At 37.5% G+C, this 19656-nt stretch overlaps 1 protein-coding gene across 2 annotated transcripts in view; it reads right to left on the bottom strand.

Moving 5' to 3' along the window:
* Positions 1-222: 222 nt before the first annotated feature.
* The window catches only part of zgc:113337 (uncharacterized protein LOC503741 homolog), a 34447-nt gene continuing 15013 nt past the window's right edge, over positions 223-19656 (bottom strand). For both annotated transcript variants that reach the window (XM_036570801.1, XM_036570810.1), the window contains exons 6-8: positions 18979-19263; positions 14605-14706; positions 223-5324 (exon numbers count right to left, since the gene is read on the bottom strand). In XM_036570801.1, the coding sequence (XP_036426694.1) occupies positions 5320-5324; positions 14605-14706; positions 18979-19263 (392 nt within the window). In that variant the 3' untranslated portion in view covers positions 223-5319. The remainder of the gene's footprint in view (positions 5325-14604; positions 14707-18978; positions 19264-19656) is intronic.

Here is a 19656-nt window from a genome sequence, read left to right as displayed (position 1 = left end):
GGTAAACATGCCCCCCTCCTTACTTTTTTGGAATGTGTTGTTGGCATTAAATTCAAAATGGGCATATATTTTTCAAAAAACAATTAAATTTCTCAGTTTCAACATTTGATATGTTGTCTTTTTACTATTTTCAATGAAATCTAGAATTTAAATGATTTGCACATCACTGAATTTTATTTTTTCTTTTTTTTGTACAGCGTCCCAACTTTTTTGGAAATGGGGTTGTATAAACAGACTACTGATTGCAGTAAATAAACTCTAACATTTTGCAGTTCTGTTGATAATGTTCTATAACTCATAAATTTAAAGCAGGGAAACACAGGACATAGTCGACACTGAACTCCAGATAAACTAAGCTTATATATGAAATGTAAAAAGTGGAGTGCATAAAATCATATAAATCTAAACTAGAATTTAAAAGTTTGGATTCACTTACCATGTAAACATTTGTTTTACTATTTTATGTACAATTAAACATAATGAGGACGTAAATATTGCAACAGGTATGTTTTACTTATTTTGTTCAATATTTTGAGAATTCTGTCAATAAGAAGTGAATAAAATGATGACTCATGTAATCTAATTATGTGTTTATATTCATTTTTAAGTCATGTTGTCTGCTTTGAGAGTTGATCACCACTTTTGAATGATGTATTCATTTAATACTTCTAATATTAACCCCTTAAAATCCCAGGCTTATTACATACTAAGGCTTATTATTATTTAGTAAATACAAGGACTTCAATGCAAACTGGTTCTAAAAGTGTGGTACGTTATAGGAGAGTTTAATAAAACCTTGGCCGTTTAAGGGATTTAATTATTTTATTAATGTACCTTATTCCTCAATGTTCCACAGCTTTCTCAGTCATTTTACAGTCTATAGCTCTGTTTGTCAATCTGGACAGCATTTTGTCATTTTTATTTACAGTTTCCTAGAGTCCTACTGACTATTTGAAACCTGGGAAGTACAGGACACGCATATTACAATCATTTTATATATGTACGTACAACTAAACTCTTTTATAGTACATAACTATATGTATATAAGTATAAAACTATAAAAGATATATAGAGGATATAAAGTAATTCCAAACTTTTGAACAATGATTCAAAACTTAAATGGTAGTGCATCGAATAACACTTTCTTTTTACTGTCCCTTCTATGTATTAACCAGGTAATTTTGAGGTACAAATTATGAAGTACTAGGTAATTATTTTGAAAATGTGTACCAATGATGGTGTGTGCCAAGACAGTCTGACTGAATTACACTAAAATGACCAGCAGGTTTTAGCTATTAACCCCTTGAAATTACAGGCTTACAAATTACAAATTAAGGCTTATTACTCAGTAACTACAGGGACTTCAGTGAAAACTGGCTGAGCTATTCTTAGGTTATAGAAGTGTGTAATAAAACTTTGGGCCCACCGGTGGGCCCTGGCCTTTTAAAGGGGTTGACTGGGTAAGTGTTTGGCAAAATCTTCAAAGTACTAGGTGATTATTTTGGGTTAAATGTGACAAAGTACCCAGATGGTCTGACTAAATTAAACCTAAATGCAAACAGGTTCTAGCTTTTAAGATAAAAAAGGGCATAAATTATTTCATCACTGGATAATTATTTGGAGTAAGTAACATGGTGAGTACAAATGAACCCACCATTTGTAATGTCATGTGTTTATGCAGGACACTTGAACCCTACTACATAACACTGACATGTCATAGCAGATGTCATATGCTGTTTGATGTCATGACAGAGTACATAACAAAACGTACCATGTGACGTAAGTTGTCATGACATCAAACATAATGACATATGTCATGACAGATATCGGTAATGGTAACATGGCACTGTTATTTTACTGACCAAAATCTGTTATGACAACTCTGAATATGACATCTGCCATGACATGTTAATGGCATAGTTACGTCAGTGTTATGCAGCAGGGTTAAAGTAAAGTTACCCCTACCAATTTTCTGACATTACAGTGAATCTGTCTTGGAACTTTCCATCATGCTACCCAAAATAATTACCTAGTACTTCAGAGTTTAATACCTGATTAATACTTAGAACTTAAAAGAACTGTAAAAGAAAGCATTACTGCATGTTAAAGGCACAAATATTGTGAATTGTATGAATAAACACAAGCAGAAATAATGTGTGGTTAAGTGCAACCATTGGCCCGATGCATCTGTACAATACAGTGGTATCCACCAGTCATATAAACAATGTAATGCATTATGAGCTAAAATAACACCATTTTACGTATTACATAAGCACACATACACACGCGCACGCACACACAGACTTATATACTGAACACACACACATGCCCAAACCCACACACTGTGGCTAATGCATTCTGTACTGGAACACTCGGCGCCTTTACCATCCTCTCCTGACGCCCATTGCTGCATCAGCTGATGCCATCGACTGCATGCTGCACACACTGTGAGAGCACAAAGACTCAACCTGTCTGCAAAGACTTCAGCACACACACATACACAGACACAAACATACAAATTTCCAGGAAAGTGACGCAAACACAGAATCGGTGTTTCAACAGCTACGGTGTCAACAGATTCATAACCACGCTGCACCTTTCAGCCTCAGACTAGATACATTTCTGAGCAGCATGGAATTACAGGAAACTGTATTTGATTCTGTATATGACAGAAGCAGCAAAGCCTGTTTGAGAGTGCCAAAGCACCATAAAGGCCCTCGACGTCTACTTAAACTTGGAGATCGCAACATAAACCCATAATAGGGATCTAAGTACCAGATTGGAGTTCTTCAGGGTGCAAACATGAGGCCTTTTTAGATATAAAACCAAGAACATCATCTGATTAGCTTTTGTAGCAGTGCTGAAGAATCTCCCTTTCATATTTGCAGTCTATTGCTGGAACATTGCCAAGTTCAGTGAGTTCATACATATCAGAAAAAAATTGGAAAATATAAAGTCTGATACTGTGATATCTAATCTATGAACAAGGGTGGGTAAATGGATCATGCATGGATCTTATTATGGATTCTTTTGGAACAATCTGGCTCCGCCCCCATATCACTTCCATCACTGTTGCCTTGTTGTGTTTGTCAGGCTGGCTTTACATAGTAAAACTTTTATACAACTAGTTGCATGTTATGAGTTGCCTGCAACATAATTTCACCTTTATAATACGTTGACAGTTACACAAAGCAATTCAAAACTAAAGTTGCACACAACACATTTGGATTACCTCACTAGTTAAACAGCAGCTTATATTTTTAATATGCTGTATCGCAATCTTCGAGATGTTATTTACATATTTGCAGCATTTTATCATCTTATAAATTGTCTAGATTTTATTGGTGTTCTTTTTTTCTGTATCTATATATTTGTGTTTTATCTATCTGACTATGGGTCTTTACAGTATATTTGACTTTTCTAATGTGCTTTGTGTGTGTTAAGCCTATGAAAATTAATGTGTAACTATGGTAATAGCCAATGTGATGCCTGTCCATGTAGATTCATCAAGGAATGCGCTTCTGTCTCCTTATCTCCAATCAATTCATCCTTTGAAATCCAAATGAAACTGAGCTCTGTGTAAAATTGGTTGCATCACAACAGGAGAAAATGTAGCTAGATAAATCACAATAACAACAGGCTAACATAGAATAAAGGGTGACCCAAGCAGTCGTTTAAACAGCTGTTGGCTGTTTAAAGAAACGCTCCCTTAGAGAAACTCACATTTGTTGTTCTGGCTCAGATAACTGACAAAATACACATGTGCAGTTTACTTTCATGTAGGTTTCAAGCAACTCATGTCGCGTGGAAGTTTCACTGTGTAAAGTCAGCCTAAGGGATGCACTGAACTGACAGCAACAGGAAAAAACAAAGCCTACAATGTGGAGTCAGAATCGTCTTGAACAGTAATTTTAATGGCAATGAAACTGAGAATTGGTTATTAAAAACACAGTTGGTTTCCTCCTCCTTCCTGTGCTCACCAGCACAGATGTTTTCAAACAGTTTGAGAAGCAGCAGCAGATCAAGGTTGAAGATGTCAGTTGTGTGGAACCTTTTCACGGTTTCTACCCTCTCAGCTCTTCACTACAGTTTTGATTCCACTTGAAATCATGACATCCTGCTTGAAAACACAGAATACAGTAAAATAACAGAAACAGAAAATAAAGCCCCTGCGAGCACTCAGATGCCATCTGGAGCTACAGTTTCTTAAAGTCACAAACAACAGCGCCGGTAAAGTATTTCTAAAATTAGGGAATTCGTTGCCTTGGATGACCAACTGTTTACTGTTGTTGAGGATGTTGGATTTTTTTTGGCACATATTACAACCTGCATACTGTAGTAATTTTAGTATGTTTGTTTTAAATAAACTGTTTTTTTTTATTGTTAACTTTGGTTTTTGGTTTTTAGGCCTAGTGTGTCCTGATCATTGGGTTCAGTTATTCATTTTGGTGCATCACTAGTGTTGGTTTATCTTAATATATTCAGTCCTGATGTTGTCCTTGTTCATCACAACGTCTTACATGTACTTTTGTCTGTCATTCTAGGTCTGTGTGCTTATGAGCTTATTCTTGTTACTCTAGTGTTTATTATTTTTTTGTGCACGTATCCTGCCTCACCTTGCATGTTACAGAGGCAAAGTTATTCATTTATAACATGCCATTATAAGCAGCTGATGTTCTTGCTTATAATATTTGGTTCACAAAGGCATATTTATAATATTATACCATGTAACAAGCAGAATATATGGCTACAGGACAAAAACACCTTCAAAACCTCTCCCTCTTTCATTCAGGCCTTTGGTCATACCTGAAACTTTGCCAGTAATTTTATAACATCTCATCTAAGCAAACTGCTGGATTAATTTTTCTTGGCATTTCAACCTCAGTTCGCGTTCACACATAACAGCCTGGGATGTATTTGCAGATACAACTGCATGTGTCAAAGGGGCTATATGTACATGTGTCCTTAAAACCCCAGGGGGGATTTGTTAAATTTGTCAAATGTAAGTTTACACACAGCCCTGGGTATAAAATGCAAAAATAAGTAAGATCAACAACAGATATATTACTAGTTTTTTTGAAACTACAATGAAAATTCACAATATACTCATGTAGTGCAGGCTGCTTCCTGTAGTTTTTCCGTCTCTGGACAGTGTGTAGTTGGGAGTCAGGCCTAATAAACATGGCTGGTCATACTGAGGACTTATGCTGCTGAATCCATGTGTCCATAAGTGAAGCAGGGTGAGTCTCTGTGTTCTCAGTGTTCTGTTGGATTTAGAGCTGAAGCTCATCGTCTTCCTCTTCTGGTGGTCAACACACATCAGTCTGTAAACACATAGACACAGACAGAGGACAATCATCAGGTTTTAAACCTTAGAGTTTTAAACATTAGAGTTATTATTGTTTTGTTATACCAATTTACATTTCATGATAATTGTAAACATAATGAGCTTTAATCAAATCCTAAATAATAATAAATGATCTCCTTTTCTAATTATGAACACAAATGTGATGTTACTCTGCTTATTTCTCTGAGCTACAAGTGAGATATAATTAAACAAAACGTAATAATAGACAATTCATGGTGGAACATTCAACCAAATAGGTTTAAGGTCAGAGTTGAAAATACATTTCAAGGTTTTAACTGGCCTTATTTATGCTTATTTTATACTGAACATTCCATTTTGTCACTACTAAAACCATCATAACACTACTGAAACTACTGAAACCAACTGTTGTGGTAGTGACAGTTTCAGTAGTGACAATTTTAGCTCATTTTGAGCAGAACTTGAAAACGCTCACCAGTACATGACTAGCAAACACTTTGAACAGCTGTACACACATAAAACAAAAAAAAAGTTTATTTAAATGCAGAATATGTGTTTCAGTAGTGACAATTCTTCACATTCCACACTGATTGACAGAATTTGGGACACATTTACTTCAAAACAATGGGATCTTACTGCTTACAATGTGGCCATGAGGGACAGGGATGCAGCCTGCTCATTTCCTGCTCTAAAATGCAGCGGTGTGGCTAAAATAAGGCTCCGCCTATGGACTAAAACTCTTCATGTTTCGGTAGTGACATGAAAACGTGGGACAGCATTGTTTTTTTGTTGTTTTTTTTTTTTTGTTTTTAAGTAAGTAATAGTCACCTCCTGATAGAAAGCACCCTATAGTGACTTTGTGTGTATTTAACTTATTTCTATATTAATGCCTTAAGTTTATATAGATCATAACATAATCTTTGTAAATATCTAAAGTCTGAATATTTAATTGTAAAAGTAGTCTTTTTTTTGTGACCACAGTTTTAACAAATTTGGTAGAAAGGTCCATATACACCATTGGAAAACAAGTAGGGTTAAAATTGCATAGTGTTGTAATTGTTGGACAAAAGGGTGAAGGTGTTGATAAAAGTGAAGAAAAGCATGTAAATTAAGTCATACAGTGATGACATCATTTCTCGTCTCACACTTTCACAACCCACACATGATAAGGACTCTAGTAGCTGGACTATAGTAAATGGCCTTACTGTACAAAACCACCGCCTGTCTCACTTCTGTTTGATTTCCTGTTTCTTCAGCCCCCATTGTGCACCCACCTGAGCACACCAAGCACTGGATCTAGTACATCCCCATACAAGACACAGTATCACACAGAAATAATACTGCCAGCTTTATTTGGACAGGAACTGGCAAGGAAAGGAAAATATGCGTGATAGAGCTGTTCTGTTTGTGTAATTAGTCAGAGGGTGAGTAAGGCCCATAACACTGCACATACAGACAGAAAAAACATGCTGCAGGCAGGGACCACCAGCTACAACAATATTCAATTACGCAGGGGTGACTGGTGCATACGTACACAGGAAAAACAGAGAAAGATTAAAAAAAGGTTTCCTCTGGTATAGTCAATCTGAAATTTGCTAAAAAAAATTCCAAACTATACAAAAAACTTGAATACTTCTTGAGTATTTGAATGCTGAACAATACTTTGGTGAACAATGCTTTAGTTGCTTTAAAAGTAAAACAATTCCACACTGCAGTGGACAGGCCTTGTTGTTCTTATCAATGCAGACAATAGGTATATAGACATTTTCGGTGCGACTCAAACTTTCACCATGGCTGACCAGCCAATCAGTGGAAAGTGAGTTAATAACCTACATTTTTTCTGCCATATTTGTGTTTAAATACACCTGTAAATTCAGCCAAAACAGACAGATGCAAGTTGATTACTAGCTAATAAACTTCAACAATCATTTCACAACCTTTCTTTTCTTTTGGACATGAACCACATCAATGCGATATATCAGGTGAACAAGGTTCTCCATGGTGAAAACTACTGCTAATTTCTACTTAAAAGCAGGGTAACATTTTTTAATTCTCTCACTGTTGTGAGTGAATGTTAAGATTATGGATATGTTTATACAGTTATTACATAACCTCAATTCTTTTCATTTATTATGACACAAACCATACAAGAGTGACAAGTCAGGTGAACGAGAATGCGATGAATTTCTAATTGAAAGCAACGTAACGCAAATTGTCCACAGTTTTGTGCTGTTGTGAGTGAATGGTTAGACTTTTTCTCGCTCCTTGTCTAGCATGTATAAGGCACACATTGCCAAATACTGAAGTAGCAACTGTTTAAAGTTGTTTAAGCAAATACTTCAATGAATGGTATAATTTTGCTGAAAATACCTCAATGCAAAATTATCTATATTAAAACTTTTTCATCTATATTAAAATCTATATTAAAATCTATATTAAAATCTTTATCAGCAAAGCCTACTGTGACGTGAAGCCAGCCCCTGCATTTAGTGCTGGAAGCAGACAGAACCCTCTGTCAATATGATGCTGAATTAGTGATTATAAAATCAGTGTAAATAGTTCATAAAGTAGTTTATGATTTTTCAAGAAATTTAGTTTGATTTCACAAAAATGTTGCGTTTTGAAGTGGGTCTTTCCAGACGCAGCAGCCTGCGGTAATGTCTTTACTGAAGGGCCGTGTGGTCTCTGTGCAAGTTCCCCTGTTCTATATTACACAAATTTCCCAGCAGCCCCTGAGGGTCACCTCAGCATTCTCTCTGCAGCATGTGCACTGAACACACACACGCACAAGTTTGTATTCTTGTCTTTGTGGGGTGTTTTCATGTGCTACTGTACAACTTCTGCTGTGCTCCACTTACCCTAACCCTCATCTTAACCTCAGCTACTAAAAGACCAGCTTTGACATACACAGTGACATAAATGAGGGCTGGGCAGGGGATGTGGGTGGCAAAAAATGACTACACTGAGAACAAGAAACAGGAAATGCTTTCAGGAAGAGAGTTTACTCCCTGCCCTTAAGAGATGTTTGTGGAAATGGCCTTTCCTTAATAACCATTTCCTAAAGCAGACTGTGAGCACTAACAAAACAGGCCAGTTAATGGGATTAAATAAAGCAATATCTTATGGGGTCTCTTGTGAAATAAAGTAAGATTTGCCCATTTTAATGACTCCAGTATGGGATCATTGGCTTAAGAGATACCTCTGGTTATCTGGAAGTCTTGCTGAAGTGTCTTCTTTTTTCAGTGGCCATAAATTTTGTTTCCACCAAAAGCTTATTATGGAGAAAAACGTTTTCTTGTTCTGTGGAGTTTTATTAGACACTTCTATAAACTAAGGATTATATATATATATATATATATATATATATATATACACACACACACACCTTCACAGAAAGCATATTTATGTGTGTGTATGTATATATATATATATATATATATATATATATATATATATATATATTGCTGTTGTCAGAACAAAACCTCGTATCTCCAAAATGATAACTTTACAGTATAAAGAAAAAACATACTTTACTTTTAATGGTAGTCAATGTAACCAGACTTTTTTAACTTGTCATTAAGTTGCATTACGCTTGTAATCTGAATGGAGCCACTGTAGACAGGAAAATGAGCTGATTCACTGGGTGCAGCACATGCAGAACACAAGCAGTGCCTGCACGCCACTTAAGTTTGTTCCAAATGCTCGTATCAAGCACTCTCATGGTTTCTTGGCCCATGGGTTCTCACACTGCTTATGCCACACTGTTGACGGGAGTGTGGTCTTTTCAGCTGTCTTTTGGGGGCTATACTCAAACATATATACTGCATTGTTTGGTTTGCATCTCTGTGAGGTTTTTATTGTCATTTCCTGTATTTTCCAGTATTTTGGAGTCATGCTCTGTTTTCTAGATTGTGGACTTAATTTGTTCCTCCCCGCCTGTGTTTTGACTCGTGCCTGCTTTGATGACTGTGAGTGTTAGTTTGCCCCTAATAAAGCTGCTCAGCGCATGTATCCTGCCTCAAAGCATCATACACTACAGTTTATTTCTAGTTCTACAAGCCACATTTCACAACTTCAAACACATAACATATTGCAAAAAATAATTCTAGAAAGAAATAATTCTAATTATTATTTCTAGGTGTGTTTAGTTGTTTGAAGTAATTTTATTGAGAAAAATTTCACTGGCAGACAATTGTGCTTGTTTCAAAAAATAATGTTAAATAATCTGCCAACAGAATTGGACCATTGTAGTAGATAAAATGTCTTAGTAGTAAAGAATGTTTGCAAATAAGCCAAATAATCCTATAATATTCTTATAACAAACTTAAAATTAGAAACACTGGACATTCTGACGATATGAGATGATTTCAGTGTTTTTTGCACATGTACATCTGACAGATCCTGATATTTTTTCCAAGGAATGTGAACGCCAAGTTACAAAATGTTCAAAATGAGTTTGCTGTTCTAACCTTTGGTAGATACAGATATAAAATGGCAAATTATTCAAAATTTTCTTAAATTTTCTGATGCATTCCACGTTTTTCCTGTATTACAGAGAAACGTGTTTGGCTTGACTGCTCTCCCTGTCATATAAACCTCAAAACTATCTGTGGTTGGCGCCACTTGCATCATTTCATTAAAGAGGGAACCACAAACCAGAGTGGTTGCCGGTTATTCTGGTATTGATCTGTAGCAGTGGTTTGGGTTTTTGCAGAAACTATCTGAAGCATCTGTACATTCTGCCAGACCTGTTTGCTAGCACAGAGGCTCCAAGAATAAAAAAAGGAAAAAAGCTTACATGCAGGTCTGTAGAGTCTATAATTCTAATACGTATGCAGTAATTGGTCGCACTGGAAAATCTAAGGAAAATCTAATTAATGTACTTTAAAGTCAAAAATCTTTTTTTTTTTTTTTGGATTTTCTTCTCAGAGTTATGAAGCTTTGTTATGACAGTGACGGTATGTTACACAGCTAATTCAAATAAGGCATCTCAAGTGAGCCAGTGCAAATGCTTTCCATAAACCACTTGGGTAAACCCATAAGTGAAAAAAGGTGTTCAGAAAAATGTTCAGAATTTCAGTGTGAAGAAATCATGGCTGCATATCTTCAGATCTGTATTTCTCTCATATTCATTTTTTTTACATAGTTTTAGTTATACAATCATTTGAATAAGCCCAATGCTGGGTTTTACCCCACATAGTGGCAAAACTCAGAAAGCATCTGTGAAGCCCAGTGTAGTTCCCCAACTGAGACGGACGCCTTTGAATAACTGTCCAACTGTAAAAGTATGTGAAACTGCATATCAGTCAAAACTACTGAAATGAACATCTGAAACTCAGCTAATCGGTAAAAGTGATGGGAAAACTCCTACTATGGCTCGTGTGTTTTGGGAAAGTTTGAGCCGGTGTCTGAACCGCTGCCACTCACCCACAGGAAAAAAGCAGCCGTTTCCAGCTGGGGGAAAAACACCTCCCTCGCGCTGAAGCCAGAAACACAGAAGCGAGACGTGCTGCTACCCAACAGTGACACAGAGGTTCAAACTGTACTGTAAGAGAACCTGGGCCTGTCCCTTCGCCTGCTGCCTAGACAGAACCAGCGGGAAACCCACAGGCCTTTTAGACCTTCAGAGAAGGCCTAACGATTTCCAGTAATGAAAAAATACATGTCTGTATTCATTTTTGTTCAATAGTATCATTCTGCTTGTTGTATCTAATCTCTGTTACTATTGTAGTAATACTCATATTTCATTGTTAAGTTTTGGTTGGAAACAAAAAAGGATCCTGAAAATGCTAAATTGTCAGGGTTTTTTTCACTATGGTATCTATGTAGATAGAGCAAGGTAAGCTCTCTCATTGGCTAGGAGTTCAGGAGCTGGACTGAAGGGCCTACAGGATACATTACCTTCCAAGAAAAGTGATAGTCGGATCAACCAATCATATTTTGATTTCCAGTTGGCGAGACCAACTGGAGAGGAAATTCATGCGGCCCTCAGTAGGTTGTAGATATGTCATTGACTGTGAATACAAGGCATAGCTTAACCAGGATCCAGTTAGACAGTAGAAATGGAAAATAGCAGCCACAAGGGCTCTGTACTGAGAAACTGTAAAACTTCTACATACAAGGAAAAATATATGTTAATGTCTGTTACAAGTGTCTTAATAAAACACATGGAATGCCACTTACAAGCTTCAAATGTCAACATTCAATGTAAAACCAACTTCTTCAGATGGGCTAGCAACATTAGCCATATTGTAAAATAGTTCCCCAACTGAGACAATTTTGATATTTGTGACCCAAACTACAGGCCTAGCAATGGTTCACCACTGGATAGAACAAAACATAACCTACAGCAGGCCATTTGAAGAAAGTCATATGGCACAATGCCACTTTGACTTGAGATGGCCTTGTAAAAGTGCCATCAAACTACTGAAAGAAAATACAGGAAGAAATACAGAGTGTTATGTGTAAGCACATATTTTGGGGTTTTTGTGTGTCTCTCCCCCAGTCCCTCTCCTTTCACAGGTGCTTTGGAATCAGTCATGTGAGGAAGACCTCTGAACAATCAGAGGCCTGGCTGGTGTATCTGGGGGAGGAGTTTAAGACTTAAACAGAAGTCTTCAAAATGTCCGAAGAGAGAGAGTGAACTGATCGCATGTGTGCTGTGTTTTTAATCGCTTGTGTTGGGAGTGTGCTTTTGTTTAGGTATTTTGCTGGTGATTCTTTTCTCAGTGTCTCTTGTGTTGAGGAAGTGCTTTAGTTTTGGTATTTTGCCTGAATGTTTTTAACTAGATTGTTTTATTATTTGTACCACCTGGGGTTTCAAACAGGTAAGATGGGTGTGCCTGTACATTTGCACCATACAGAAGTCTACTCTGTGTAGTTCCCTAGGCCAGAGGGCGTGCACCGCCACCGTTTGATTTCTTTCAGTGTGGTCGGCGGTTGGTTTTAATAAAATGGCTTCAAAAGCTCTATTGGTCGCTTTGTCACGCTTTTAACTCATCACCAGTTCAGTCTTTTAATGTGGCATGTTACTGATCCCACAGCACCCTAGACAAAACGTGGGGTTGTAACAATAGCAACATTATTTACACAATACTTTCCAAGTCTTTCCTAGTCAAAACCAAGACTTTTACATGGAATAAACTTAAATATCTTAAATATCAAACGTAGGCTAAAAAAAGGAATTGCAGTTCTAGTATATTGTTAGCATTACCATTATCATGTGACCTACTTTACCTTGCGTCATATTTTAAGCTACAGGCAATTCTGTGATAAGCTATGATAATTATAAGCGGTGATAATCAATTTGTGATAATAAGCTTAATTTAGCTACAGAATCGAATCAAATTAAATATTTTTTTTACTTCTAATATTCCATCCAGAGCGTTTTCTACTGGTATTGGCCCAATTCAGATGGTTGTGCATGAATAAAATGTTAAAACACAAATGCTGTCTTTCATTGTACTCGTTTTGCCAAGAACTGTGTTGATATAACACATTTTTCTGTTCATGTGCAACCAAGTGACACATTTGAATCATGCAAATTTAAAGCATTGTTTTTTTTCTTAAGCTTATTTATATAGGGTATTTGTTCAGTGGCATCTCCAGTAATAGTGCTTTGGGGACAAACAACCCATTCTTTTCAGTACAAGCACACTCACATTGGCAGTTATTTAAGGAATCATAGTAACGAGACTTGTCCCCAGAGACCCATTTTCATCTTCCCTCCCTACTCCACACTGAAAATTATTACATTTCACAAAGACATTACAGAAAACTGCTGCCAAGCACTCACACCAGCAAAAAGACATTAAACCAGCTGTGAAGAATCAGTAAAATAACAGTATCTGCCCCCAGAGCACAACAGGTCACCGCAGTTCTCATACAGCACTGAGGGAGTCACTCTGTTGAATAGTTTCTCAAAAGCCTCCCAGAGCCACTTTTCCAAACATAGAACAGACTTGAGTCAGAAGGATTCGCCCACTGAGAGTTCAGTTGCTATAGCATATTGTATAACAGTACTGCCCTCCATGAAGAAGACAGGGGTTTAATTCCCCACTTGGGTAAGCACATCATGCTATAGCCTACCACTAAAAGTCCTTGGGCATGACTCCTAGAGTTACATCCATCCACCTCTATAACATTATTAAAACGTTAGTAACATTGAAAAAGAGCATCTCCAAATGCAAATGTCACTTAATATAATGTGGTTCAGGTTGACAAGTTAGTAAAACCTCTACTGAGTGTCTCTGAATGGACTTGAGCAGCATTACATCAACTCAGCAGGTGATGATTTAATGCAGATGGTTTGACTGTTAATCATCACTTAGCTTAATTTTAAGACTATAGCTTGTTTTTTTTTTTGGTCAAAAATGTATGTAATTTCTTTCTTATCCCTAAATGTAATTGTTCAACTAAAACATGCTTGGTGTCTTATAGCCATCAGTTAGCATCATGCAAAATGACATACATAAAACATGTTTTCATAACATGCTGTTATTTAAAAATAGACATAGTCATCTTGAATTTTATTCGTGCTCTTGTCTGTTTTTATTTATAACAGTATGTCATAGTGTCGGAAACCACATAAGCAAGTCTATAAGCGCAGCGTTTGTAATGTCTATATTTACTATCCAAAACCGCCAGTGAAACGTCTTCTGAGGTTTATCTATGTAACGCTCATAGGGACAAAAAAGAGGTAAATCAGACGAAAATAAATTTTTTTTGCAGACTATTTTGCCTTAAATGCCCTCTATGTACCTCTCTGCCTTGAATGGATTTATATAACTGTTTTAGACCAAAACGTTCTGTCTCAGGCATCAGGCAGCACAATCGTAACCATTTAGCATTATAACTTTCTGCAAGGTAGTTTTTTAGAGGCATTAAACTCTTCAGATGTCTGGTTCTTATCACCAGTGTGAACAATTATGACTAAATTTTTCTGGAACAGGTCAGACCACTTGGAATGACCTTGTCTACATCTTAACTATTTAATTATTCATAAACCTTGGAAAATCTTCGAAATTCCCCTATTTTGAGGGCCCCACTGCTCTTCAGGAGTTTTGCTGTGTATGGAGAGCTATTGTTCTGAGAAATAATGGAGTTGTTACTATAACAGCAGAATGGGATGTCCTCTGTAGGGTGTGCATCAAATATAACTTCCCCTCTTCATTGTTAAACACATACCACAGCCTGAAAATAAGAGTGATTTATAGGAACTGAGAACAAATGCAGGTCAGCTGGCTGCAGCGGGAAATGATATACACACACAGACTCACCGTCTTTACGCAGAACACACTTCCACAGGCAGACACAGAGACAGATGACCAGCAGAAAGGCCACTGCAGTTACCGAGATCAAGATGGCCAGTGCTGTTCCAACTGAGAGAGAGAGAGAGAGATGCACATTCAGTCGTTCATCTTATTTTTCTATATTTAATTAAAAACAAAAATGCTTATATGATACTAATTATCACCACTTGCAATATACTAGTTTACACCAGTTAATGCTGCACTCTCAGAAATAAAGGTAGTAAACTGTCACTGGGGCAGTTCCCCTCTTGTCACTGGGGAGGTACCCTCTATAATAACAACTGTTTTTGGTACATCGAACCACACAAATGTCACAAGTGGACCTCAGGGGAGAAACAACATAAAGAAAAATGGGATATAGGCCCTTTAAAACTTATTTCTGGATGCTTTTAACAGCATCACAGCATCAGAAAAACAGCTGGCATGCATATGAAATAAGCAAAGACTAAGATTGGCGACTGAAAATGTGGGTCAAAAGACCAAGACACACAGAGCACTTCTTGTCAAAGATTTATAATCACTTAGGAACATATCACATTAACTTTGTCAAGACTTGATTTAAGGGCATGACTCCTACTTTGTCCTCTTTGAGTTTGAGGCTGGACTGATTGTGTGGCCTTTTCTTGACAGCAACATTCATAGAATTTACGCCTTTAAGTCTGCACATCAATCCTATCCTACCTAACATAAAATATAATACATTCTTTCCTTTGTCTCCATTAACTCATTCAAATCTGACCCCAGAGTAGTCGGTGAGCATTTATGTCCATGTTTGCCAAAGTAAAATTAATCAGTATGTGAAACTGGAACTTTCTGAGTGCTACTCTGTTTTCTACCATGGTCTAAAAGAAGCTCCATGCAGCCTTTATTTTTGGATGCACTGCTATAGTTTCTGGGCAAGCGTCCACACACATTCAGAACACAGTTCATATTGCTATGGAAATATATATTATTCATTTGTTTAACAATAAAGGAGACTGGGTAACACTCATTCCTGTTCGTTATGTTTTCTTGCTCATAATGTTAGTTTGTCAAAAACAAAATACATCTACACATTCTCTGCCTTTGTGTTCTTTGCATATCACATTAATAAAGCTGAAATGTAGAGGGCAGAAATAGCCACTTTTTGTTAACATAGCCCCAGTAGAGAAGACTCTCGGTGTACCTACTATTAAAGCAGTTGAGGTTTATTATATCTGCCTCTATTTTTCTCCACCCGTCTCCTGTGTGTGAGAACCTCTAAGGCTTGGCTTTACAGAACCAGATGACATTCATTCCTCTATTTTTTCTGGGTTTAGGGCTGGCTGATATTTCTGTCCAAGAGCTGCTGAGTTCTGAGGTTCTGAGCCAGGAAAAACATGCACAGAGAGAGGTGAACACTGAACCTCAAAGACACTCGAGCTGAACATTATTTTGGGCTACAGCTCTGGGTCTTTAATCATTAGCCCCTGGGCTTTTAATGCAAAGTTAGGACTATGAGGAGAATTTTGAGGAAAATCATTGCAAAATATTACCACCATTTCTCCCACCAAGAGTAGGCTGTGAAACACAGTGTCAGACTGCTCCACCCAAAACTTGATTTTTAACTATCAAATCTGCTTCTCTGTTCTTTCCTTTTTCTCTCAGAGTTTGCTTGCAGGCAGTGGCAGTGCTAGGATTGGACCAAGCAGGCCAAGGCATTTACAATTGGTAGTCAAATGCGTCTCTTGTTAGTCTGATGTGATTGCTATGTGGCACGTAAGATGCACATCAGCTCATATATAACAAGCAATCACCAGTGTTCCTGGCTTTTCCTGTTCTACTCAAAAAGATGACTTATGCCTCAAACATCACAAGGGAGGAGTCAGAGTGTTGGGAGGGGTTTTGGTTCTCAAATGTAGCTTGAAGAAACATTGACACATGTATGACGTGTCCTGGGTGCATCTTTAGGTAAATAATCTCTATCCAGATATATTCTGATACTCAAGGAGTGTGAAATGACTAAGTGTAAACAGGGCCAAAGGAACATTTGCTAAGTGTTACTTCCTGAGCCTCAACCACCCAGCTACAGTTTCCGGCGCTGAAATAGGCACCTCTTACACGTTTATGAGAGGTTTATGAGCTTATTGAGTACTTTAATAGGAGTATTACTGCAGCATTTTGGACGTAAATGTAGGGAGGACAATAGCATGGATTTAGGGATTGGACATTACATGACCATGGCTTGTTTATAGCACAAAAAAGTCAAGCACAACCATGTAGCATTAGAGAAGTATGTACACTAACTATGAACAGTTATTCAACACTGAATGCAGCACAATCATCATCTGGCTCATTAACTCTGAAGGTTTAGACTGCTTTAGCACATTAAAGATACTGTATATTGGTTATCATTGCTCCTTTGTGAAAGAGAGATTTGTACTCTAATAAGCCGTTTCCTACATCATTATTTTGGTAATATCAATGTATAAGAGACTAAAACTAGCACAGGTGACATAACCTCAACATCAACTTGTCTTTTTTACTGATGAAACATTCTCCTATCAATAGGCCTCTAATCATTAGCAAGTCTGGCTTTAAGGCAAGTTCTGACCTGGAGTAAAATAAGCCATCAGTTCCAGACAGCCAGATGAGTCTTATGCTAGTGGAGACAATGATTCACGCATATAACAGTGATGATGTGTGTACTGGTGGAAAGAGCTTTTATAGCAGAGTCCTTTAGGAAATGTAAGCAGTTCAAGGCCTGTCTGGCAGGGAAAAAATGTAGCTTTTATATCTTCAAAAAATGAATAAATTCTGGGTAGTTGAGAAAATATTATCTAGCAAAACTTAAAGGACTTCATTACTCTTCTTCCTTTTAACAGACACATTTTTTCAACAAAGATAGCAAGGCAACTATATGTGACCCTATAATGACTATGATTACCTTTGTCATAGCGTACCTCTCTTGCTTTTTAAGGAGTACATATATTAACTGTGCAAATTAAATTAGGAAGAACTTTGTTAATTTTGTTTAGAATCAACAGCATCATTTCATGGCATATTGTAATTGCCATGGCTTGAGTATATGCATTCGTGCATTTCAATTTTGTGATATATAAGCTCTCTAAGGTGGTTGGGCAACACTAAACACACTGTAGTGTTAATTAATGAATGAATGAATTAGTTTATTTATTTCCTGAATGCAGTTGTGCTTGTGCATTTCTGTTGGCATCAGTAATTTGTAGCTGGCTATATCAAGAGGCCTATTTCTTAGGTACAGAAATAAAACACAGTAATGCATTAAGCAGACATTACTTATGCAGTATAGCAGTAGTTTTTGCAAGTGTTTTTGTAAAATGGTGCTTACAGAGCAAAACTTCTCCCAGTAAGATCTGATTTGCTATAACATATCAAGGTCTTTGGCTGAGCCCTGGGTGTTTGCACAGTCTAGGCACGCTCATGGTCACAAGTGTCATAAACCACATAAGCGAGCCTATTTGAGATTACTAAACAACTCGGTGCAGTTTGAGGTAAGTGTGTGATGATTTACGCATGCAGTTTGCACAATGCTAAATAGGCTAAAATCCTGCACTGTTTGTTGGCTACATTAGCCTTGTAACTCCAGAGCAACACTAAAGGAGCAAACTTCAGACACCAAACATGTCTTGTCTGAGTTAAATTTGAGGTAGGGAACAAATTGTGTAAACTTTATTTTTTGCCAAATTATCACCTGAATGTTAAATGATTGTAGGTGAAAACTCCCATTTTTGGCCCAATTTTAGCTGGATTAGTTTTAGCAGAGAGGGTCCAGTAATGTAACCTGTGTGTGATTTGACTGGCTAATTCATACAGGATAAAGGATCTGTGTAATGTCCCCAAATTACCCCAAACTGGATTGAAATGTCATTGTGCAGATGTTCACGTCAGTGCAACACGACAGACACCGCACTTCCAAACAATAACATGTTGTTTGGCTAAATGGCAAATGTGATGGCAAGTAAAAAACAATATGTAACACTGGACAAGGGAGGGGACTTTAGTGTGGAATGATACCTGTTGTCATGAACATCATGTTTTTAGCTGTTAGCCAGGCCTTCAGACTGCAAAAAAGAGGAATATGGAGCCAACATTTTCTATTACCCAATTTTGTTATTCCATTATTATGATGCTGATTCCAACAAGACCGCTACTCCTGAGGAAGCGCTGAGGAAGCGAATTATAGAAAGTAATCAGTCAAATTGCATCCTCCCCATGTAAAACTAATCCAGCTCCAATAGGGTTAAAAAAAACAAATAAAATGCTGCATTGTCAAGCATGAATGATACTGGACCATGCTGTGGCCTTCCAGCACTGTCATGGCACCCTTATCTTCATACTCACTCTTGGTGTTCATGGATACAGCTATGGCAGACTCCAGCCCTTTGTGGTGGACGAGGCATTTGACGGACACGTCCTTCAGGAGTCTGGCCTGTACGGTGAGGGTGCTGATGACCAGTATGGTGCCGTCGTCCTGTGGTGTGATGGTGGACACAGGAGGCCCCAGGGTCCTGTTGTCTCCTTCCACATTCCAGACAATTTCAGCCTTCGGACGGGCCACAGCCGTACAGTTAGCCTCTATCACACCCGGAGACGTGGTTTTGTAGCTCACTTGAGGTTTAGGAAGGACTAGTGAGGGGAGAAAAATACAATACAAACCACATGAGCAGAGCAGGGGGTGACTTTATGAAGTGTATAAAAGTATGTTTTTGTCAAAAATCACACTGTTCATCTTTCCACAAAATTTTGTAGAAGTTTAGTTTTGCACTGGAGCTAATAAGCTGCTCCAGCTATCAAGTAATGGAAGCTTATAGCCAATTATCAGCACGGAGCAAACTGCATGTCTTAATCATCGCACATGCTTCAGACTGCATCAAGCTATTAAAGGGACGGGCCAGTTAAAAATGAGAAATGTTTTTATCTCTACATCTGTTGTCTGCTCGCTACTACAGCAGCACCACAATAGTATCCAGAGTAGGATTTTCTGGTTAAAACTGGGAAATCCCACTTCTGTGTATCTTG

This window comes from Colossoma macropomum, unplaced genomic scaffold, assembly GCF_904425465.1.
Source record: "Colossoma macropomum unplaced genomic scaffold, Colossoma_macropomum, whole genome shotgun sequence".
NCBI classification, from domain to species: domain Eukaryota; kingdom Metazoa; phylum Chordata; class Actinopteri; order Characiformes; family Serrasalmidae; genus Colossoma; species Colossoma macropomum.
The sequence above is the reverse complement of the archived record's forward strand: the minus strand, read 5'-3'. Positions and strand labels throughout refer to the sequence as shown.